Raw genomic sequence first — 25,131 nt, 5'->3', positions numbered from 1 at the left:
GGCCGGCCCAGCCCTAAACCACGACAAATACATTGCTTTTAGGACTTTGGGAAGTCTCTCACAGTAGTCTCGTGTACCAAATACGACAGAATGCAAGCAGCATTACTCAAAGATTTTTTTAGAGATATATGGACGATTTAGGAGAGTCACTTGCCAACAACAGCCACTTTGTGAAACAAAATGTCCTAAGAGACACATGTGAGGCTGACGAATTTGCCAGAGGTTTTTATACAAAGACAGTTACAGTAGTAGTTAGTAGAAAACACACATTAATCACCTAAAACAGAAAAAACCCCTCTCTTTTCAAAGAAAGGAAGGTAAAGTAATAAAATTTCCCCTCCAAATAAATTCTCTTCAAACCTGACAGGAGTTAGGTACTGGCAGAACCTGCAGAAACCTGGCAGAAACCTGCAGAAAATGCAATACTCAAAGAAGTACTCATCATTGGTATTTTTAATTCTGAAAACATGAAAAGATGAAAGAGGTTTCAAAATTTGGAAGTTCAAAAAGAAACAACCATTGGATCACAGGAAGCAGAGATGGAGGGAAGAAGAATTTAAAAGTCAACCTTAAAATGAACAGGACAGTAGTGAAGACTTCCCTCAGGTGAGAATTTCAGTGTCTTCTAAATGCTCAAGAATCTGGGAGAAAGTTTGGAAGCAGCATCAGGGCAAAAAAAGATAGGACTCTGCTGGCAGTATGGGAGAAAGCACAGAAAAATAGAGTAGGAGGGAAAACGAGTCTGCCAGGGAACGAATAAAAGCACTGCAGAAGGCAAGACTGAGCTGAGCTAACGCCAAAACAGGCTGATGTTACTCCTGAGAGCTGACCACACTTCTCATTGCAAACCTCTGATACAGTGGTCCAGAATTCAACACTTGCATTTGATTGTGCTAAAAAGATAAGCAATGTCTCTGTATGGGTCAAGATTTTCAATTATGGGGTGGTCAGCCTAGGTCAGCAAACCACCAGTTGTCTTCTCAGCTTAGAAGAACGCTCAGGGAGAAGACACACCAAACCTGAGTCCCATTGCTCAGTGCCAAATCCCTACACTTTAAAAAAAGATCCCTTGAAGTGCTCTGGGCTTATCTCAGATTTTTTTAGGATGCTTCCAGGAAAATCTTACATGCTTTTCTTACAAATCTGATGGCTCCAGAAGACATCGGGTAACATCTTCAACCGAACCTGACATCTAAGTACGGCATGCTTGCCACCAAATATAAGACAACACAGTTGAGATCACGTATTGGGGTACTGCTAGGCTGGACCTTTATTTCCTTGAAGCAACTGGATTTTCTCCCTTCTCCTTTTATGGTGCTACAGGGCAAGATAACATCCTGAAAAATGATATCATTAACAAAGCACTGAGTGCCAAAGATTGACTCAGTGTGACACAGAATAAAGAGTATCTGCAGCAAGCACTGAGGAACAAGCGAAAGCAAACATTCAAAGGTGATGCTTAGTCGCACGGACCATTGCTAATCCAGAGAGAACAGGGAGTTCAGTGGGTCCAGAAGCAAATGTCAGGGCTGGAAATTCTCTGTCCTCAAATGTATAAGGTTTAAAGAAAAAAGAAGAAGAAAATGAAAAACAACTGAGAAAATGTGGCAGCAAAGAGTACACTAACCCATCTTACAGTTTTATGAAGAGGAACCTCACAAAACTTATTGAAGACTTGGAGAAGCCAAGCAAAAGGATAACGAGCTGGTAAGACAGAAAAATGAGGACCACTGGCAGGAGTGCTTTGTGCAGCTGTGCACAGAGCTCGTTCACTGACCAAGGATGACCTGAGCAGAGAGCAAGGCAGCTCCTGGCTCAGGCTCTGAAACAGTACCTCAAAGGGCAAAAAGGTTTTGGAGGAGAGGAGCTGCTCCAGTAGCATGAGCTGTAAATCTGGAAAGAATTTCTTTGGAAAAAGATTATCTATTCTTAGAGTAGAAACTATATTTGTTTAATTCACTTAGCAAGTTGCTCAACACTCTGATAGCTAACAAATACAGTTTGGGATTATCTCCTTTGTTATAGTAAAGTCACTATGACAGATTATGCTGGGACTGACAGATTTTACTTGCTGTATGAATACTAATGATTTTACTACTCCCTTCTCAATAGCTGTGTTTAACATATGTTTCCATAATTATGCATCATGCTGCACACAAGGCACCTCTCTCTCTCTGGTAATAATTTTACTGCTCAAGATACTGATACCCTAGAAAAGGAAAGGTTCAGTGGCATGCATGTGTGAATTTTGTGACCTCCATCAGGAGAGAGAGCTTTCAATTAACATATTAACTAAAGTCTGCCGAAAGCAAACAGATTTGCCATAGTTAGGAATGAAATTTACATGGCAGGAAGAGAAAAAGAAGGAAGAAGAGCCAGGTTTAGCCATACATTGTAGGAAATACAGTCAGTTTAGTCTGGTTTAGGGAACAGCAATGTAACAGACCCCACATCATTCTGATATAAGTAGGGAGACCAGAAAGAACAAGAGTTATTATTCCCCCAAAAGCAGAAAAGCAGTTTTCTAATGTGTAACCTTTTGGGGGAAGCTGCCATGGCACTAGATCAAGCAGCACTGTGGCAGCATTTGAACTGTTACAAAAATTTCTGGTATGCAAGGACCCTCTAAAGCGAATTTCAGATAGATGTTAATTTTTTGTTATTAAAATTAATAACTCATAATTATGTAAGGTGCATCTGTGTTTAATCAAATTAACTTGTTTACAGCTTGTATCATACTAGCACTAAAACTCAGCAAACTGTTTAGACTGTGATGACAGCAGAAATAGTAATAGTTGTCATTAAAAGGTCCGTGTTTATCAGATGTCCTAGCACAGCGCCCATTTAGTTTTCTTAGCGCAACACCTGGGAACCTGTCACAACACAAACCATAACTTTAAGGATAGTTAAGACCATAAGAAAACACAGGGTAGGACTGGAAAGATAACTGTTATTGAGGGTCAGGAAAGTTTTTAATACAGTCTGTGTTAACAAGTCTAGATTTCATTACTGTCTCACATTCTGTAAACAGCTTATGGAAAATGAATTTGTTTCAGCACAGTTTGTGAAAAGCACCAATTCCTGCATTCAGAAATCATCATCCCTCATCTTTATGAACATTTCAAATAAACTGTGAAATTAATAATGGCACCAGAGGTTGTTCTTTCCTTATTAATAATTTTTGGGGGCATTCTGAGGTGATTTGGTGGGTCTCTCTTTGTAGGACTGTTCTGTCAGGTTGTAAATCTCATTTTCTACTGAAGCTCTGGTTGCACTTTTCCCTACAACCTTCTCCTTAGGCACTTTGAATCTTGGACACGACAAACTTCTGGAGCCTTCTCCTCAGTCATTAAATGGTCATGGAAAATTTGCCATACGGGAGCACAGAAAAGGAGACTCATCAGAGAAGCTATTTATGACTGCACATGTCTGCTCTTTGACTTAACCAAAATACCTCAGCTCCTCATTCCTATTTAACTACCAAACTTTCACTAAACTCTATGAAGAGCTCAAAATTAAAACCAGAATTAGGAGCCTAATTGTTTAAGATTTTGGCCTTGGTCATGCCTGGTGGTTACTTTGGGCAAGGCTGGCTGACTCTCTGGACTCCTACAGTTTGAAAGGCTTTCTGGGCTCCACTTCTTTGTTTTTCCCATTTCTAGATCTCTTGTATTACTGATTCCTCAGTAGGTTTTTATTTCAAGCGTAACACTGGGGATGACCACTGTTTATTTCTACGTGGGAATCAAATCACTGGTCCTTCCCACAAGGACTAACATCCTCACAAGATTAAAAAAGGGAACAAAAGGAATAAAGCGGTATCCAATTATCTATCACATTACTCTCCACAGCTTTCTAGCAGACAGCAGAAACCATCAATATCTCTGTAGTGCGTACAGTTTTGACTGGTAAACCATATTCATACTTCTGAACTTACCTTGTCAAGGAAGGTGGGGCGGTCCATGGAAGACTCTTTGGAGATTGGTGGTGGGCGGCAGCCAAGGGGTTTGGTGACCATTCCATTATAGTCGGTCACTCCCATTCCACGCTTGTCCATTTCCACCTTCTTTTCCAGCAGAGCACCTTCACAGAGAGAGCAAATTGAAAAAGGTGACACAGTGAAACTGCCAACAGTAATTCAGAGAAATAGGTCTTGTTTACAAAAGCTAAAGCAAGAAAAGAAATACTATTGTATGTATCTAAATAAGGTCAAACTCTCAGAATCATGAATGGTTCCTGTGTTGCTTTAAAGGAAAAAAAAATGAAAAGTTAGTTACACAGATACTTACTCATGGCCTGATCGAGATTCATATTGTTGCTCTTCAAGGCCTCTTCCGCCGGCTCTCTCTGTCAAAATACAGATTATGTTAAGAGAAAAGGTAATCACGCTTACGTGATTTCAAAGCAAATGGAGAAAACAGGTATGTCTCAAATACTGGGTTTAATATTTACTCAGCTGCACAAATAACATCTCTACACATTTCTTTCTGCTTTACCAATTCCCACAACCATTCAGCTAGTTTCATCTTGTCAAGTCAGTACCAGTTCTACAAGGTTAAAGCATACTACTCTATTTAAATTTCTCACTGTTTTCTACGAAAAACTTAAATATCACTATGATAAGACTTTTTCTTAAAAAACCAGCTGTACTCAAATTTCACCTGTTTGCTAAGAAAAGGGAGCAGAAGTGGAATCATTACTGAAATTCAGATTTAATGTTATAAAACTCTGAACTTCAAAAGATCTGTAAGTGTCATCACAAGTATACAAAAGCTACGCCTCAGGTGTGCCAGCGATGAACACTACTCACAGGGAAGCCCATGTCTGTGAGCTGTTTTATCAGACGGTTCATGATCCAGGCCTCATCTTGCTTGCTAGATGTCTTCATGCCCTTAGTAAATAAATGGGAGATTCCATTACTGGCCTGGTTCCCATATTCATACTAATGAGATGTACATAAAATACAAGGTGAGTTTTTATTAATAACACATGCTACTGAAAGATATGTTAGTACATTAATTTAGAAAGTACGGAAGAACCCTCCGACCAACGGAACTACGATTCTCTTCCCCCAGAAAGAGTACAAATTTTATCACAGTTGAATAGGTGTTCAGTGTACTATTTAGTATTTGATTTGTCGACCACTGAATTAAAACCACCTTTGAATTAAAGTATTTCATTTTAATCCTTGTCAGAAAAAACAATGAAATCAAAGATTTTGAAATAGTACACCACTTCCTGAAAACATTCCCAAAAATGAGTTTGCAACCTTGAAGTTAAGAATGTTACTCAGTGTATTTTCTTAAAAACAAACAAGAGCGTCTAGATAAACACCTTTAAAAGATCTCTGTGCAGCTTTTCTATCACAAAATCCTTAAGAAGTCTCTTCCTTTCAGTTCTCCAGAAAGTACCAAGGGACAAGCGTGGATTTGTTTTGGGCTGCGGACAGTACAAGAAACAACCATACTTGATCAAATCACTGGCCTAACCGTTGGCTAATGGAATAACAAAACAAAGTGGCTAAATGCATTCCCAATTCCTTTAAGTTACAGCCTTGTCCTGAAATAAAGACCGTGCAATGGAAAATTTCCTAAAATACTTGTCTATGTTCTTGACTGAGTGCACCATTAATACAAATTTGCTTTGTTCTCATAACAGTACAGACCTTACAATTATATATTTCTTTCCCACAAATAGGAAGTACGTATTTTTTTGCAAAACAACTTCTTCAGCACAAACTACTGTTTGTTCTTCTACCACATCGTGAAGTGTATGAAAACCCCCTTAACATTTCTAATGTTTCCATTAATACGTTATCATTTCTTCAGAATACATGGAAGCTTATAAAACTCAAGAGAAAACAAAAGCAGCAACAACAAAACCTCCCGAAGCATCTGCCATGGTTAAAGGCAAAGATCTCCCACTTTCCCCTGTAAGCAGGTAGGCTGTACTGGAACCACGGTAGTGGCATCTGTGTTCAGGTGTCAGAGGTCTAATTTCAGGCATAATGCAACAGAAAATTTGTGGCAACTTATTCTAGACATGTTACACTAATTCCACTCTTTTCTAGAGAGTATCTTGATTTTTGTCTTACCTTTTGAAGTCCTTTCTTCGGGGCATTCCCCCAAGAATTACAGGAGGAGCTGCTCTCTTGTGAAGCAGTATTATTCCACATATCTCCTTCTTCATCTTCCCACTGACTAGTACTGAGATTCACTTCATCCCCACCACTGCCCCAGCCTTCTTGCATAGATTTTGAAGCTGGTGGGAAAGGAAAGAGTGAGAAGAAAAATCAGATTCTGTTTCCGTTTACACTATATCCTGTATACTAAAGTTGAGTATTTTCAAGAGACAGAGGTTCATCAAGCAGCTTAATTAGCATTAAATGATAAGGACTCTTTCTTTGAGGCTAGCAAAAAAGAAAAGTCCTCTAAATACTTTATAGAAGAAAAAGTCCAGTAACAGCAAGTCTTGCTTTTTTTGAACAAGACCTGTGGTCATGGTAATTCCAGTCTCCTAAGAGCAAGGAACCAAAAGTATCACCACACACTTGGAATACCTTTAAATTTACTGAATCGTTGCACTACATTTTTCCATGAATTTGGTGCCTGGAATACCAACGTTTTCAGACAGCTAATGCAGCTGTAAGAGTGAAATTACTCTGATTTAAATGCCCAGAAACCCAGAAGTTGTCGTACCTGGTTTGCACAGTGCTGGGGCAGCAGCTGGAGCATTTGTTCTTCCATAGGTCCCCGCCGGCTCGGCAGGGTTATCTCCCCACCCGGTACCACTGCTGGGGGGCTTCCCCCAGGCCGAAGTGCCATTATCAACTGCAGCAGAAGGGGACGAGGGCTCTCCCCAAGAAGCTTCGGTCTTGGTGTGGACAGTAGGCATCTCTCCCCAGCCTGCTGAAGCAAGGGCAAGGAGAAAAGGACAGTGATGAAAGGCGGCTTTTGTCAGCATTCAGGAGACCACAACCCAAAACTGAGTTAGGCTTTGCTTCACGGCAACATTTTAAGCTACTTTAATTCCTTCCATCTATTTACAAATTATCAAGTCTCTTTTCTCCTGCCCAAAAAGTACATGATATTTGTTAGTTACCACTTTCAGTGTAGATTACATAGGTTGCATGCATTCCTTAAAGCTTTTATTACACTTCAGGGTTGACTGTGTTCCCTATGTAGCCCTTCAGCACTGAGCCCCTACACTTTAACAAATAAGATTTTTAAGAACTAGACAAGACTGCAATTAGAGACTACAGTCAAATCATGAGGAATGGGCTGGTAGAAGTCACTGTTTTCCTGCAGAGTATTATTTTAACTCGCTGAAAGACATAAGCTACCATAAAGAAACTGTCTTAGTTTGGCTTGGCTTGAGCGTAATGCGCTTAAATCCATACGACATCGATTTTAGCACTGCAGTCAAATGTGCCAGGAACAGCCATACAGCTCTTAAGTCCTCACAAGCAACACTGACCAACACAACAAAACCTGAATTTAGAACAGAACAGACACATTTGTATCTTGGATGGAGTTCAAGGTTCTTTTTAAAAGTATGCAGAGTCAGACTCACAACAGGCAAGAAACCGAAGCTTTTGCATATAGCTGGTATTAACCTGCTTTTCTACGACTGTCACAGAAAGCACTACATTACACGACAACTGAGATCTCACCAAGTATTTCAGAATTCAGTCTGCTTAAAAATTCCACTGTTAATTAGGCTGCTAATTCAGCAACTTGTCCTCTTTTCACTGGACTTGAATATTTTCGAGTCTGGGTATTTTATTTCCATCAACTATTGCCCTGCCAAATCTGAAACTTCTGGCAGCTCACAACATGGAGCAGATCAGGTAAGAAACAAACTTGGTTTTGCTACTACTCCAAAAAAAGCCTAACTCCTGGTTTCAGTTGATTTCCATAATTTAGGGACTAGATGCTAGTCTTGCTGTAGCACTATTCCTTTTTGGCTCCCCAATGCTATCTGTAAAAATACTCGGGATTGGTTTGCAGAGCACAAACATTCTGCACAAACTGACACCTGGAGTAGGGAGAAAATGGCAATGAAGTCACTACTAAATATATTTATGAGTACCTTGCAATACTTTAAACTAAGCAATAGTGTTTCACTGAGCAACCAACCAGTCTGTGCAGAACTCAATGATTTCGACCAGATTTCTGTTACTAGAAACCACATGTAACATACATCACCAATAATAGCTCAAACACTGGCTAGCAGAGAGAAAAAATCCTTTCAAACAGATGGGGTTGTATCCGTCTATCAGTCCAGTGTTAACATATCACATATTTCTTTTAGGCTTTGTTCCTTAAAGCAACTGCAGTTCTCCCAGATACTGATAAAAGTCCACAAAGACATGAAACATATGCGTTTCAGGACAGGTAGCTTAAGAAAGCTCTTCCACTACCAGCAAGACTCATTGTGTTTTAGAATATACACCCGAAACAACCCAAAGTTTCCCAGTTTCATTAAATTAGTTTCCATTTGAACCAAACCCCTGTGTTCTAAGCTCTATCAACATTGTCTTAGATTTCTGGTTATTTTAAAGTATGTAGAGAAGGCAAACTCACAGGAACACATATTTAAGTATATAATTAACCTCTACTTAACACAACAACTTCCTTGGTGTTGCACTAAAACATTTATTCAAGCTTTCTGCTTGTGTCTTTAAGGCAACTTTATTTAAGGAACGCTTTACTTGAATTTCTGCCTCGCTTCTCAGGAGGCAGCCCTGGCAGCCAACTGCATGTATTTAAACACACTGGCATCTGAGAAAGATTAACTGCAGGCAAATGAAACAGAAAACAAAACATCTTTAAAGCACCGACCAGAATACAAATGCAAACAGAGAGACTGCAGAATGCTAATATTGCCCTGAGTTCATGCAACCTATACTGGAAACGCTAAGGAATTCAATTTATGAAATCAACCTTAAAACACAACCCATATATTGAAAAGGCAAAGGGTGCCAGGTTGTAGAATAAAAACTCAAAAGAATTGGTTCTTCCTTTGCTTTTTACTATTAATTCAACAACAGTGACTGAAGACCACAGATGTGCAGTGTCCAGGTTATTTTGAGCTAAACGCACTGAGCAGTAAATAATACGGGATTACACGTAATGAGGGAGCTGGTCTTTATGAAAAGAGAATACTTGCAAGCACAGAAAAACAAACCAAAAGGCATCAACTACAAGTTTTCTAAACTCCTTAACAGTTCAAATTAAGTGAGGAAATTGGTAAATAAAACCTGAAGGCTGCTGGAGAAATAACGTGTGCACTGCAAAAATGAACCTCTGTAAATTCCAGAGTGCTTCTCAATGATGAGCCTGTTTTCCCCTCCATGGTAAGTACCTGCTGTCTTAACATTACTGGCTCCATGCTACCTTTTTATGACTCCATTTTAGAAACTTAAAAAGGTGAATAAATTTACATTTTTGAATGAACGATGCAAAATTCTGCAGGAGACATTTACTCTGTATTCTCCACAGGACTCTGATTAAAACAAGGTTTTCCCTCAATTTTTTAAAATAACAAAGCACGCATCATATTTGAAACAGACACAGGTGGAAAATGGGTTCACAGAGTCTGTAAACCCAACAGCGTGCCCCTGGCAGTGGGATGCTTCCCAGTGCTGTCAAATACCTTGCGGTAAAGGCAGCTCACGAACAGTGTTACAGCGGGTTGACAAAAATAAGACACTACTTTCCAATTTTTTACACAGCTGTTTGGAAGGAAAACGCCTTCACAGTGGTCTCAAAATCTGAACCTGCCTCAAATTTTAAAAAAATTCTGCTCAGAGAAAAACGACTGTTTTCTTTATGAAAATAGTGTGTATATAAGGCTTTCCTGAGGAAAAAGCTCCGTGCCTTAAAAAACACCCAGGTCTGGGTGAATGTTGTTTTGCAACAGAATAAGCTCCGTTAAAGGGTTTTCTGGCAAGAAAGTGAGGTTTTAAGACTGAAGTTTTTAAACACCGTTAGAATTGCAAGAAACAAAAAGATCACAGTGAGTAATAAACATGGACACATTGGGAGAGCTTTGTTTTATAGAAATAAAAACATAATTAATGTTGGGCCACAGCCAACAGGAAATCCTCAGGGGAAAGTGAAATGTTAACTAAGCTGTGGCAGGATGCAGTTGTTTTCCCTCAAAATAACCCTATAGCCATTTGGATGGCAGAAATTGTTTTCCTTGAGGTTGTTTGGTCCGTGATAAATACCAGAGAGGATGACTACAATACAGGCAAACCAAAATGTCAGAACCTTATGTTGATGGAAAAAGGAAGAAATTAGGTAGAAAAACGAGATTGTTTATTTAACAGTCACTAGGTAATCTGCTAACAATAGAAAAGAAATATGCTGCAGTGCAGTGTGTGTGAAGGGGAGGTTTATACATTTTTAAGGGTCACCCGTAACCCTTAACCTGACCCCTTCCCTTTCTGCAAGGTATCCCAGTTGATGCAGCGGAGCTCCAGGCCTTCTTGCATTGCTCTGCATTAGGGAAGCTCTCATGTGGCCATCAGCAATGAGATCACCCTTGTGTGAAAATAGCGGGCAGGTTTCTCAGTATCACCTGGTGGCCCCAGAACTTGGCTGCAAGAGAGCTGAGCACCCACAACAGCATTTTAGGTTTTTACATGAGCATCCTAAAGGAGCTCAAAGCTGATACGGTTTCAAATCCACTCTGATGGAAGTTCAAAGTAAGGAAAACACACCACTTGCATTCCCTGTTTCACTTAAATTACACGCGACGAAGATGCCCCTGAGGCAGTGGCACTGAATTATAAAAGGAACAGAGGTGTTCAGAGCTTAGACCTGGTTCAGATTTTTTAAACTTAAGCTCCTTGCTCTCTAGGACCTTAATTTTCAACCTAAAATCTCCATAGGGAAGCCTCCAGTATCTTCTGTTGGGTTTTTTTCCCAGCCCTGCCAGGCTTTAATGGGAACGGGGAAGCACCAAGCCCACTCCTCAGCTTTTGGAGGATTATCCAGTGCTGTTTGGGATCTAGAAATCTCTCTTTTCATCATCCATGTTTGAAAAACCTTTTCTCATTTCTTATTCCCCTTGTATCAAAGTTGCAAGGGTTAACAGCGCTGGTAAGAGTTATGCGCAAGTAATTTAGATAAAAACGGAATCTAAATCAAACCCACTAGCTTTCTGCTTGTCTTCCTAAATAACTCACCAGTGGTTTGGGAAGAAGCTCCTACAACCAGAAAAGACTACGTTTATCACATCATCTATCCCTTTTTTTTCTTTTCAATAGAAAAGAAACTCCTTAGAGCACTATGCGCTTTCATCACGTGTGGACCAACATCTGCTTCCCATCAATAGCTTTTAAGTTCTGTATTCAAAGACTTTTGAGAACTTCTGGGGATGGCTGACAACGTGAATAACAAGACTGCAACTTGGCCTCCGTTTCTAAACTAATACAGCATAAACTTAAAACCCCAAAGGGACTGCTGCTCCTCTGTGAACACCTAACGAGCACTGTACACCAAAATTCCCATCCCTTTCTTTGCTTACAGGATGTGCAACTGGGCCTCTTACAGCTACACCACACTCCCCTGCTTATACAGGATCCAAATCCATGATTCCTTAAGTATAATACTCCCTGAATAACAAGGAAACATAAAAATGATTGGCAAAGCACATCATATGAGCCACAGAGAAGAGAAAATGACAACCCCCTCTACTCTGCCCTGGTGAGACCGCATCTGGAATATTGTGTCCAGTTCTGGGCCCCTCAGTTCAAGAAGGACAGGGAACTGCTGGAGAGAGTCCAGCGTAAGGGCTACAAAGATGATCAAGGAAGTGGAGCATCTCCCTTATGAGGAGTGGCTGAGGGAGCTGGGTCTCTTTAGCTTGGAGAAGAGGAGACTGAGGGGAGACCTCATTCATGTTTATAAATATATAAAGGGTGAGTGTCACGAGGATGGAGCCAGGCTCTTCTTGGTGACAAACAATGATAAGACAAGGGGTAACGTGGACAAACTGGAACACAGGAGGTTCCACTTAAATTTGAGAAGAAACAACTTCTCAGTGAGGGTGAAAGAGCACTGGAACAGGCTGCCCAGAGAGGTTGTGGAGTCTCCTTCTCTGCAGACATTCAAAACCCGCCTGGATGCCTTCCTGTTCAACCTCATCTGGGTGTTCCTGCTCCAGCAGGGGGATTGGACTGGATGAGCTTTAGAGGTCCCTTCCAATCCCTAACGTTCTGTGATTCTGTGATACTTAGTTCCAGCGTGGTAAGATTTCAGACGAGCACTTAACCTGTGCCCTATGGCACAGCCTTTACCTACACCATCATGTTTTGCACAGAAACACTGTATATGGAAAAGACGATGAATCTGTTGTTGCATGAAATTTGGTTGTGGATTTCAGAAGTCTCCCTTACTGTAGAGGCTGGAAATGCACAGACAACTGGACAGGGGATGGTAGCAGGAAAAAAATGAGATGAATGGGCATGACAGCCCAGGGCTGTGTCACAGGAAGGCTGCTCATTACTTGCTTCTCATCTTTTAGCTCTCGCAGACGGGCCGTGATCTGGAGATACTTTACACTTTACGCCTGCGCACATTTCCACACAGACCAAGGGGATCTAGCTCCGCAGCTGCTGTGTGCTACACGCAGTGGTAAAACCAGGGCTCCTGCACCTGGGGTGGCGAAGTCAATAGCGTCACTTTAAATTACAGTTTTTGCTCTCTCCGTGTAAGATGAGCACAAGACCAACCCCTCTGAAGCACAGTCAAAAGCAAAGACGGACATAACACAAATTCACAGGGTACTGCTCCTGCCTTCCGTCTGCACATCTTCAAAATATTTCCATGGATAGCATCTCTACCTGTACATATGTACAAAACTCTAATTGTATATAACCAAAAAAACCCACAACAAAAAGCCTAACTTACGCCTTCAATAACTTGATGTAAACTCCAGTATCATGACTGGATTTTAAGCTGTCTTCATTGTTATATCATTTACCCTCTTTCTTGCATGCTATCTTAAGCATATTCGGAGAGGGGTCTCTTCTTTGCTATAGTAGCTTAAAATCTTTCTAAGGAACCTTTCTGCAAGATGCACGACATCTTCATTTTAACTGAGTCTTGTGGTACCTCGAGTGGATGGTTACAAGTTAATGAGCAGTTCTGTGACTGCGTGAACAGATTACTTCAGAGACCCCTCCTTTGCTGTCACCCAATCCCCAGAGGAATTGTACATCAACACCAATTTTTAAATTCCATTTTCAAAATCTGAGGGACTCAGAACAGCAAATTTTCCTCCACAAGCTGTTTGATTATTTGAATAGCATTAATATCACTGCATATGAAGAGTTTTAACAAGCAGAGATGTAATAATCCAAAAATCAGCTAATAAAAACAAAGAAACCAAGCAACCCAAAACCAAATCCCCCAAACCAATCAAAAGCTCATTTTCATGACACCTCCACTAAAATTTAGAAATCTGAATTGTCACTTTCATGGGTAAAGTTTTAAATATAGATGAAATGAATTTAAAGTAAAGGAATTATAGATCACATATGCTGGACTGACCCAAGTATAAACCTATTTAAAGATTTCTCCTTCTGGAGCACACATTATTGTATTAGAATAGATACCCTCACAACTGCTCAAATACTTGACCAGAGAACATGAGACTATTTTTACACAGACATTACAGTCAGTTTGAATTATTTTAAAACATCAAAGAGAAAAATGACAGAAATAAGAGCAGTAGAACAAATCTCGCTTGGAGAAAAACATGGTTAAAAAGTCAATATTTGGCCATAACCAAGACAAAACAAAAACTTGGAGACAAAAATCAGATGAAGAATTTTCAAGAACACTGCAAGCTTAAGAGTTATTATGAGAAGCCTGTGGTTCTGACATAGAGCAGGGCTGCTTGTAACTTCTATTTAAATATCTCCCTCCTAAGTACTTTTCTCATTTTTTTCCCCATTTTTATTCCTCACTGCTTGTCTACATCAGTTCCTTGTCTTTGATTAGAAAAACTAGATGCCTAAAAATCTGACTTTGGAACAAAGCTGAAGTTAAAATAACATTTCCCAGTCACCCTGAATATTAACATCTTTAACCAATCCAGTTTTATGATAATTGCATGGAAGTCCAGGATACAACCTGTGCTTGAGACCTGCAGTACAGAGGAGAACCATTTCTTCATAAAAGACAACACACAGAGGACAGAGAAACAGCAACAGCCTACATTCATGAAACCATTAAAAACATCTGTTGCCAAGAAGTGTGGTTTGCAGAAAAGAAACAGATGCACATTGTCTAAACAAGAACAAAGACTGAGGAATGGGAACCAAAGACAAGAAAGAGAAAAGAGGTTAGAAAAAGGATCCCAAACTCTCAAAATGCTGAATTAAAAGAAGGTGCTACCTAACTGTGGAGGAGCTGACAAAATAAACACGGATCAGCAACCTAAGGACCTAGCAGGGTACTGACCAGCTGCTGTTTCAAGCCTTTCTTACATTCACGTGGACTTTGGATGCTTGTGTGTCAGGCTGCATGGGTTCAGTCCTCACGACAAGGAGCTAACACTGCTCCAGAGTAAACAAATGAACATGTTCTATGGCACAAAACCAGGATTTCTATCTCTAATGTGTTAACTACGCACTGATCAGCCAGCATTCAGTAATTGGTACTGGTATAAAATATCTTCTAAAATTATTTTCATACCTGGACCAAGCAGCGGGGACCGGGTCGGCTGGGCACTTGACTGGTGCGATGGCTGAGGTTCAACCATGTTTGTGTTGATAATGGTGCTAGTGGTGGTGGTATTGGTTGTGGTACTGCTCTGAATTATAGGATTATTTCTATCCCACATGTTTACAGTCTTGTTGTTGTTGTAATTTGGGTCGCCCCAAGCTGAGGTACCATCATCGATTTCCATCTTGCGGCGAATGGACGGCGGGGATGGCTCTTCCCAGCCAGTCGCCTCACAGTTCTCTTTTTGCTTGGCTGGCACTGGCCCACCAACCCACCCCGACCCTGTCTGTTTTACAGAAGCAGCTCCTCCCCAGTTACTCACATTGTTGTCCTGGGGTTTATTAGCCCAATTTTGTTGAGGGCCTGGCTTTAAAGATTCCCCCCAACTTGTACCTGTATTCGCCTTGCTGTTTGTGCCATTTCCCCAACCACTGGTCCCAGACCTTGTGGAATCGTTCCAACCAGACCCCGATCTGTTGTCAGAATCCCATCCAGATCCATTCTTCTTCCCATCACCCAAGTGTCCAGGAACAGACGACGAATCTGTCCAGTCTCCACCTCCCGAAGTCCAGCTTGGATTTGATTTCTGTCCATCTCCCCAGTTTTGAGATTTGGGTTTCTGAGGTTCACCCCAGGTAGGTGATTTGTCCTCCTGATTTGCGGTCCCACTCCAAGCATGGCCGCTTTTGGCAGCAGCAGCATTATTAACAGTAGTAGAGCTTGCTGACTCTCCCCACCCCCCTGGGCCGTTTGGTGCTTTGTTGTTACTGTCTCCCCAACCTGTATTTGTTGGAACAGCTGCTGGTGGAGAGTTGACCCACCCAGATACTGAAGAGGTATTTGTACTGTTCATGATGGACCCATCGTTCTTCCCCCCTGAGTTTGAAGATTGAGTAGCTGCACACCCCCAGGCCTCTGTTCCATTGTCATTCTTTCGCTCAGACCTTGGGGACTCTTCAAATTCCCAGGCAGTGTTTTGCTTTACGGGGGTCTGTCCCCACCCCATATTGGACAGGACCCTGGGGTCAAGGTCGTTTCTTGGCAACTGAACTTGCCCTTGGTCTATCATCCCTTTGTCTCTCCTCCTGCCCTCTCCAGCCCCCTCCCTCCCAGTACTGCTTTCATTTTGACTCCCACTGCTGTCGTTACTTCCCTCGCTAGCTGTGGTGCCGGATGCTGCAGCTTTGGCCCAAGAGTTTATTTGTTCATTGCCCTGCTGCATGGCAGGATTCGGACTGGTAACACTAGAGCTATCCCACCCTGTTGATCCTTTCCCATTGATGTCGCTATTGGAATGCTGGTTTGGGGGCTTGCCCCAGTCACCGTTCACACCGTTACTGGTGCTGCGGTTGGGGTGGCCCCAAGCTCCAGAATGCATACTACCAACACCGCTGTTGCCACCGCCCCTGCCCCACGCTAGTACCCCAGGACCAGAAGGAGGCCCCGAGTCCCACGCGTTCGCTCCGTTTCCCTCCTTTTGCACAGCACTGCTGGATCCGTTTTGTTTAGCACTTAATGCTGAGTTCACAGTGTCTCCATTCCCCTGACTGAACCCAGAATTGCTGTTTCCTGTGGCAGGATTACCTGGGGACATCCCCCACACTGAACCGCCCATTCCTTCACCACTGCCCCCGCTGACTTGAGAAACTGATGTTCCGTTAGCACCAGGAAGGCCTTGCAGGTGGGGCGGGATGATGGCCCCCATACCAACAGCCATCCCCCAGTTCGGCAGTCCATTTGTCTGCATTGCATTGATAGGGTTTGGTGAAGAGTTCATGGGGTTAGTGTTATTTGGTCCATCAGTGTTAAGGTTCTGAGGTTGTACGCTGAAAGACACATTCTGAGAAGTGGACGTTTGTGGTTCTGTGCTCTCTTGCGGCAGCAAGTTTCCCCAAGCACCTAAGGTGCCTGTCGGGTTCCCGTTCTGGTTGCCCATGTTCTGACCTATGGCACTGACTGGACTGCAAATACTGGAAGGGTTGCCTGCTCCCACAGTTCCTTCATGTCCGAGTACAGGCCAGGCAGCCGGATTGGCATTAGGGTTAAGGTTAAGATTAATGCCAGCATTCGAGTTGGAAGCACCCCAGCAGTTCTGACTTCTACCATCTCCCATCATGTTGTCCATCTTTCCATCCCCGCCACTGGCAGAGCAGTGAGCTAGGCCAGAGCTGGAGCCCGCAGCCACGCCCCACACTCGGGCTGAGTTGCCGTTCCCGTTTGCTCCACCAGCTCCAAGGGCACTCTGGTTAGAAGTGCTTTGGACGAGTGCTCCGTTGGCGCCATTATTGCCATTAGTTTTCTTTGTATGTCCAGTGAAGTTGCCTTGGGCACTCCCTGTAGCCATGCTACTGTTCTCCGAGCCACAGTTGGAGGCAGAGTCAGTGTCTGTAGTACATTCTGAGGCAGACTCAGTCTCAGCTCCGGTAATGGAAGGCCACGCTTCCTTGTCAGTCCTGTCTATTATCACTTTATCCCAGCTGCAGTTGCCTTCACTCCTGAAAGCGGGCTGCTGTCCCCAGTGGGAATTCTCATAATGGTCTCCCAATCCACTGTGGCTGAGATCTGCAAGGATCCAACAAGGTTAAAAATTACTCCACTGGTCAAGCACTGCAAAAGCTCTCTATTAAGTACTGTTTTACATTGCTAGTCACAACACTGTGTTCTGCTAAAATTTAGAGTCCTTCTCTAACATAATACAGTAATTTTCCTCACCAAAATAAAGCACAATGCTCATATTTAGGCTGTGGGGTTTTTTTGTTAAATCTGGCAAAACTCTCAGTTAAAATCATGGAACAATTCAGTTTTAGAACAGAACAACAAAAGTGTTTTGTATCCCTTAGTATAGCAGCAAAAATAATAAGGAGGCAATAAATAAAGATAGCAAATACACTATGTGGAAAGTCTACAAAAACCAATTAGGAAAAAATTCAGAGGAATATCTAGCAGACTCTTTGTCCTGGTTTCAGTGGAAGAGAATCCCAGAATCATTCTTACCATTTATTTTGACTCAATTCTCATTCTTCAGAGAACCACAAAGAAAGAACATCGACTAAAAAATGTAAACTGTCTGCCTGCCATTAGGATATATTACATGCACACCCACATCACACTCAATACACTAAATTCATACTGCATTTAGGTTCCCAGTCCTTCCTGTAAATAAAGGAACAAATACAGCCAGCCACCTTTACTATTCAGTGTCAGTTAAACACCATTCCTGTAACTTACATTTCAGCAGAGAACTCGGGTAATTCTAAATAACAGGCAGTTTAGTAAAGAAAAGTAGCTCTTCAAGGATTTATAGGTGGTCTAAACATTCCTTTGCACTTGCACACACAGACCAATTCCTTCCCCAACCCAACGAAAGTCAGTGCCACATTGCACAGATACTCAGAAGATGGTCTTTTTGGAGCACCTCCCACACCCTCAAACACAGATGCTAAACCAAAAAAATTGAACAAAAGCTCCTGAGCATCTAATTGCTTGCTAGGGTACAAAGTTTAACTGCACTTCTCACGCTAAGAACTCAAGCTCAGTTCAAGTTTTTGCATTTACTTTCTATCCTAATTGATCCCTACAAGATTTCTTGTACAGATTTTTTAGTTTCTTCTGATAGGAATTTTATAGCAAGTAATTTAGTCTGATCCTAGGGATATGCACTAGATACGATCTGCAGAACACTGTCACTTAAATGTTGTCTAAATAAGAGAGAAAACTGCATATACATAAGTTACAAATTTTGAATGTCAACTATTTTTACTTGCTGTAAATCTGCAGAAACGTGGCTTTTATTTTTTTAGTTGAATACGAAAAATATTTTGTGAGGAAGATGGATGCAACAAATCTCCCAAATAAGCTGTTAACAGTGGATGCCTCATATGCATTGATTTCAATCACAAATATTTTGGTGTTATTAGTCCTCTAAAGTCTTAATCACACATTTCAACTGTAGCTTTTCAAGAAAGAGGGGTGATTACTTGGTTGCCTTGAAGATGTATCAAGATGAAGAGAACACACTAAACCAGGACAGATTGCACCTTCCTTTTTAAATAATAATAATAATAAAAAAATTAAATCAGTTCAAAGCAAAAGTATGAATGTTAGAGAATGGAAGGGAAAACAGTTTTAGCTCATCACCTGTCTGCTCATGATGCCAGGAAAAGCCTAGCATTTCACAAAAAGAGCTGAATAATGATAAATCCAGAAGAGAATGTGAAAAGAACCACCTGGATTTACCTGGATTCTCTCCCCTACCTGCAAAGGCCAGAAATGAAGAAAGCATCACGTTATTCCGTGCTAAGGAAAAGGTTGAAAATGTACCTGATTATCTAGGTTTGCTACGCAGGTGTTAAATAGAGCCCAGAATCCCAGATAACAGATGGAAAGGAAAGGGAGCCTTGTCAAATGACTTAAAAAGGGTCAAGAGGGTCAGAAAAATGAGCCAAGCCGCATTCTTAGCGGAGCAGGAGTGAACAAAGGCAAAAAGCAGCAGCAGTCCAGGCCAGAAGATAAGAAGTTGAGGCAACCAAGGAATCAGATAAGAGGAGTTACATGGGAGGTTTTTTCCCAACACTGCGGGTGGTGAGATTCGCACTACATTTCAGACATGACAGAAAGATTTAAAAGTGCCTTGAAATACATTGATCCAATAAAAAGGTCTTGTCAAAGCCAAACCTAAGCTACGTGAGTGAGGGCCTGGCAGAACGACGGTGCTGCCCAAGGCAAGAGAGAGCGTCTGTGCAGGGCAGGCTTGTGAAGAGGGATCAGGAGCACAGTGTGCAAGACGTCTCCACACTCACAAAACTGGCACCAAGACTGACAAGGTAACATGAAAGGCAGTTCAATGAACTGAAAGGCTGGTTTAAAAACTTCATTTTCTTTCTCCTGTCCTGCACAGGTGGTGGTTAAAGCAATGCTTAAGTTTGAGAGAACTTAGGAGACAGAGTAAAGGGAAGAGGTGGGAATGGAAGAGGAAGATGAGAAAACAGCCTGGAAAGACTCCTGAGGGTAGGAAGCAAAATGATTCATTAAGTAAATCACTAGGATTGAAGAGTAGTCAGAGAAACAAGAAGAAAATAAACAATTAAGAGGGGGAAAAACTATAAAAACCAAGAGATGAGCACGTTAGAAGTAGAAAATGGCGCAGTGCCTCAGCTTGGATGAGCACATCTACTCCAGACAGCATCACCCCACGCACGTCTGGCTGGGAAGCAGCACACGTGCAGCTCACACCTCTTTGCTTTTCGATGTTCGTACCTCCGCAATTACTCGCTTCCGTGTACCGCCAGCATAGGACCTTTTAGTGAGAACTCAGATTACAACCCCAGCAATAACCACTGCCTAATCGGGAAGCAGATACTTTGATACGGATTACAGCAGCTCCGCGCGGGTGACAGAAAACAAGCAAAACCCCTTGAGCAGCAGCGTCCCTGTGCTGCGCGCTCCCTGCTCCGCAGTCCGTGGGACCACGCTGGGACCTCTCCACAGGTCACAGATTCAAAAAAAAAAAAGAGATCAAAAACAGAGACATGCAATGACTTCAGAGCATCCAAATATTTACCGGAACAACTGGTTTTAACACCAAAGGATGCTGCTATAAAAATTGTAAGAAACAGGACAGATAAAATAAAGAGAATGAAAAAAAATCACAATATAAACAGAAAGCTGCAAAAACTGTGACTTTGCTGCTGGACAAACATGACAGACTTTGAGTTCAGAACTGAACCTGAAGAGAGGACTTTCCATTCTCTTGTCTTTAGAAGCAAATAGCCAAGAGACATTTTTCCATTGTCTCTAGACTAGGAGGAGTTCATTCCTATAAATTAAGTAACTAGTAGCACAGTTCTACTTAATTCATAAGGACCGTAAAACATTTGTGAAAAATAATGAGAGCAAAATATATTATATGATTAAATCTAGGTAATTTTTGTGGCTTGTTTCTTTTTTAAACACAGATTTCTCCCAACTTTCTAGGAAACCAACTCTTCATAGCAATCACGAGTATTTTATTTTCAAAGTTGTTAAGACTGAAATGGGAAAACCATTTAAAACACTTAAGAATCAGTTCCTCTTTATTTATGCAGAGATGAGAAATTAAAGCACTGCAGTCCACCAGAAGCATTTCTATCCTTCCTCTGTGAACTCAGCAAAGATTTTAAACAAAGCATCAGGAACCACAGGCATTTTATGTCAGCAAATCCCAGTGCCGCTGCACTGCAAAGCGAAATTGATTTTTAAATTAATATGTGTTTGAAAATCTTAATTATGCATCTTCTACAAAACATGGTTCCCTTGATTAACAACATTTCTTCAGCAATCAGGAAGGAAAAGTTAACCTAATACCAAGAGTAACGGCTCATACTTGTTTTAAACAAATGCAACTTTGGCAGTCGTACAGGCTACCTGAAAAATGCAGAGCTTCGATCAGTGTTACCAATAAGCGTGAGGGCTTTTTGTTTTTGTTTTTTAAATAATATCCTTAATGGGATGGGAGGAGATCGCTGGTGTTATTACACACTGTACCCAACATACTTTACCAACTTCAATTTAGTAATTATTAAAAACAGCAAACATTTTTGGCTGTGTTCGATTATGAATATGAATGATTAGTTGCATAATCAGTTTAATGTTTACATAGATTACAAATGTAAAGTATGAGTAGAGTGAAATGGGAGAAGCTGTTGCATGCATTCTCAGAAAAGCAAAATACTTTGCCTGCACAGTCAGTGTACCCAAACCTTCAATCCTCCTCTGAAAATGTCATTTGTAATAATATTTCTTTCCATTTTTTTCAGCCAAGTTAGAAGTAATTGTATCTTCATCATTGCCATTGCAGTAATTAGTCGAAATGCTGTGCAGTAAAATTAAGCATGGTAAATTTTAATAAACATTCAGTTGATTTAGGAGCTGAAGGATGGAGAACATGCAAAATGGCAAAGCCTGGGATAAACTTCTAATGAGAACCACATTCTTAAGAAGTTTTGCTCATCCAATTTTAAATGAGATCTAACCTCTCTTATTACTGGTTTTATTTTTCAATGCATGTTAGCCTAACAACAACCAGATTCATTGACTCGTCCCGTCCTGCCCAAAGGACAGAGTACAGGCACTGCTGTGCTTTGCTTTGACATCCACAAGACAGAAAAACCCCAGAGGCCAGGGACAGTCCCACTGGGGGTTTCACTTGTCACACAAAGGTTAGTGATGCCGAGTAGGAAGCCAAGAAAAAAGGGCAAGTTATCTTCTCTCCCCAAAAGAAAAGTATTCAAGTCAATATGAGCAGATCTTTAAAAGATTATACAGGATTTTTTCTAAATCTGAATTAAATTGGAACCGCCAGAAACATCTTAAGTGCTAGATCAAACGCAGGTTAGTTTCATAAAAGAAAAAGATGCCACAAGCACCTACTCAGAAGAAGAAAATATAATAAAGCAGAAAATCTGGGAATTGTAGTGGTAATATTTCAGGTTATCTGCTACACTCCAGCTCTGTGCATAGGCTGCCTGAGACAGAGGGACAAATCTGTCAGCTATTTGAAGCCACTTAGGAAGCTAAATGACAACAAGTCTCATGGCTGCGAGGAAGCTGAGATCTCGAACCGCGTATATAACGTGGAAAGACAGAAAAGAGATGGAAACGCTGAATAAAGCAGCTCTATTTATTTTAAAACTAAACAATCATTAAGTACGTAAGTGGGATAGCCAGTTATCCTGTTTTAATTTTCGGCACTATGACATTAAAATGTAGTTCCTTTCCTCTGATGCTGAAAGCTTTCAAAAGCATTAAGAAAACAAGCAAAAATAAACATTTTTCATTATTAGTAGAGATTCCACTAAATGCTACCTCTCCAAAACAAAAGCAGCAGCAGAACACACCAAATAACTGCATTTTTCTGCTCAGTGCAACATATCTTTAGCAAGCAGCTCACTGCGAAGACGCCATTTTATCAAACCTGAAATGCAGCCAAAAGCTCAGGACGCTGCGCTGCTGCTCGCTCTCTGAAATGTTATGTAATAAATTGATTTAACAGAAGCAGATGCTATTTTCTCAGGGTTAGGGTTACTTTTGGGGTTTTTTGGCTCTAAAAAGGGCTGATGGGTAATAAAATACCTGAAGAAAGGAGCCGCCCAACCATCCTAGGAGACGCTACATTGTGTGCAGAGCTGTTTCTACTCCTGCATCTACGTTCTCCAGGGCTCTCGGCTTCAATATGTCGGCTGTGTACAGTGTGAGCCTCATCCTGTAGAGCTGCCAAGAAAATCTCTCTGTGCAAGCGTGCGCCCAGACAACCTGCGAGCTCGGTCGGGCCTCGGCTGCACTGGCTATGGAAATGCCCTTTCCACGCACAGCCCTCCTCCCCCTTCCCCTCGCTCCGCTCCTTAACTCTAGGTGAAGGTATCAACAGGGTAGGATTTTTAAGCTTTGATTATCTAATTGCAGCTGACACTAAACCGATCTTCCTTCCTCTTTAAATTCTTTCAACTGTCACAAAACATTTTCACTTCAGGACCCGGCTACAATTAGCACCCTAGCTGCTTTTCTCCTGCTTTTGAAAGTCAGCCAAGAGAAGACACAGGCGCTGCCGACTGCCCGCCCAGGCGGCCGCTCCCTGCCGCTGCCTGCCACCTTCTGCCCGCACAGGCAGCAGCTCCTGTTTGCTGTCTGCCATCCCCCTGCCTGCTGCCCGCCATCCCCCTGTCTGCACGGGCAGCAGCTCCTTCCCGCCATGCTCCTGCCCACTGTCCACCATTCTCCTCCCTGCCCCAGCAGCAGCTCCCAGTGGGCGAGCGCAGCCCAAGTCCCAGATGCATATTGGCACACTGCCGAGCCCTTAATGACTTCCCTGCCTCTATCTAAAAAAGATCTGAGTGGCAAACATGGGAGCATATTAATCACAGGTGCTGTTGTTTATAAATGCGGAGGAGAACTGCCCTCAGCAATGCAGCGCGGCTCAGGGCTTTCTGCCTCCTGCCGGAGTGGGGACCAACCATCTTGAACAACCGCAGGCTGGCGAGCACTGGTGCTCTTTAAGACATGAAATCAGGGAGTGTGAACAGAAACAGAAGGCAGCTTAATGTTTCCAGGACCTAAATACCATTACAAATTCTGGGAACACACATAGGGAACTTTCATCAACGCATATATACAAATCTCAAAGGATAATTTACACACAAACTTCCAGTATGTCTAATACACTCCAATTATAACCCTTTCTCACTTCCTTGGTCTTCTCCCTCCTCCTATCTGCCCCAAATACATATTAATTACACAGTAAACGGAGCATGTTTTAAATTTGCTGTTGCAGTTCTTATCGGGTGCTCATTTGAGCAGTTTCACCCTTCTGCACTGGATCACACACAACCGATGTCTCTTTAAAGGTTTGGCTGCATTCTCAGAATTGCTGCCACTTCACTACCACAGCACAATCACTGCTGCTATTCTTGGCAAAAGAACTGCTCCACTAAAGTACTCCTGAAAATAGTTTGTTTCCTTCTGAAGACATTTATTCTCTTATTCTTTGCAATAGCCTCTGAATACTGGACGGCTTTAACCTCATTTTAAACACAATAGATAAACAAAAATCAAATCTGTTCGGTCTTGTTTCCATTCAGAAAACTATTTCAGATGCAACCAGAAACTAAGCTTGAGAGTCGTATTTGCAATAGCTTTAAAGTGAAAATATTGTTGTTTATTACAGGCCTTTAATACCAGCTATACATGACTGAAATTTCCATTAGTTGCAATGGTATGTCAAAACTGGAGGAGAACACGGGATACATTTGTTCCTTGTATTTTTCTTATTAATAACATAAACTTCCTGTAATCAACTTCAATTTACAGAGGCAGGTGATTCTAAAGGGCACCAAATCAAGGGGGCCAAGTTTCCCAGACTGGAGCAGATAGGAAGGCAATGCAGAACCCCAAGAAAAATCAGAGCTCACACCAAAGTTTGAGAGCTAAACGGCAGAGAGCGGCAGCTGTTCCCTTCCATGGGAGCAACCTCGATGGGGCCTGTGCCTGTAAATTTAAAATCCTTATAGAGGCCTGAAGGATAAAAAAAGGGGATTTGAGAGGTTATGCAGACCACTCACCTGATCCAAGCAACTACTCCTGATCTGTGCTAAGTGACACCTGCCCAACCCACCACAGAAGCCCTCCAGCAACAGAGACTGCAGCTCCCAAGTGTTCTCCCTCACTTCTTCAGATAGCTTTCATACTGGCACGTTTCTCCTAATGTCTAACCTTCATCTTCCTTGTTGAAATTTAAGCCCATTATTTCTTATCTGACCCATCACAGACACATGGAACTATCCTTTTCTTCCCTGCAGCAATCATTTAGGTGTTTCTGCATTTTTAATTCCAGTCCTCTCATTTTCAACATCTCTAC

At 41.8% G+C, this 25,131-nt stretch overlaps 1 protein-coding gene across 1 annotated transcript in view; it reads right to left on the bottom strand.

The window, feature by feature from the left end:
• Positions 1 to 3,937: 3,937 nt before the first annotated feature.
• TNRC6C (trinucleotide repeat containing 6C) overlaps positions 3,938 to 25,131 on the bottom strand; it is a gene marked incomplete at its 3' end in the record, with an annotated part of 29,201 nt that continues 8,007 nt past the window's right edge. The window contains exons 2-7 of the mRNA XM_010184453.1: positions 14,715 to 17,306; positions 6,699 to 6,905; positions 6,095 to 6,261; positions 4,811 to 4,891; positions 4,290 to 4,347; positions 3,938 to 4,083 (exon numbers count right to left, since the gene is read on the bottom strand). Coding sequence (XP_010182755.1) covers positions 3,938 to 4,083; positions 4,290 to 4,347; positions 4,811 to 4,891; positions 6,095 to 6,261; positions 6,699 to 6,905; positions 14,715 to 17,088 — 3,033 coding nt within the window. The remainder of the gene's footprint in view (positions 4,084 to 4,289; positions 4,348 to 4,810; positions 4,892 to 6,094; positions 6,262 to 6,698; positions 6,906 to 14,714; positions 17,307 to 25,131) is intronic.

Source organism: Mesitornis unicolor, unplaced genomic scaffold, assembly GCF_000695765.1.
Source record: "Mesitornis unicolor isolate BGI_N332 unplaced genomic scaffold, ASM69576v1 scaffold49455, whole genome shotgun sequence".
Taxonomy (NCBI): domain Eukaryota; kingdom Metazoa; phylum Chordata; class Aves; order Mesitornithiformes; family Mesitornithidae; genus Mesitornis; species Mesitornis unicolor.
This window is presented reverse-complemented; position numbering and strand designations above follow the sequence as displayed.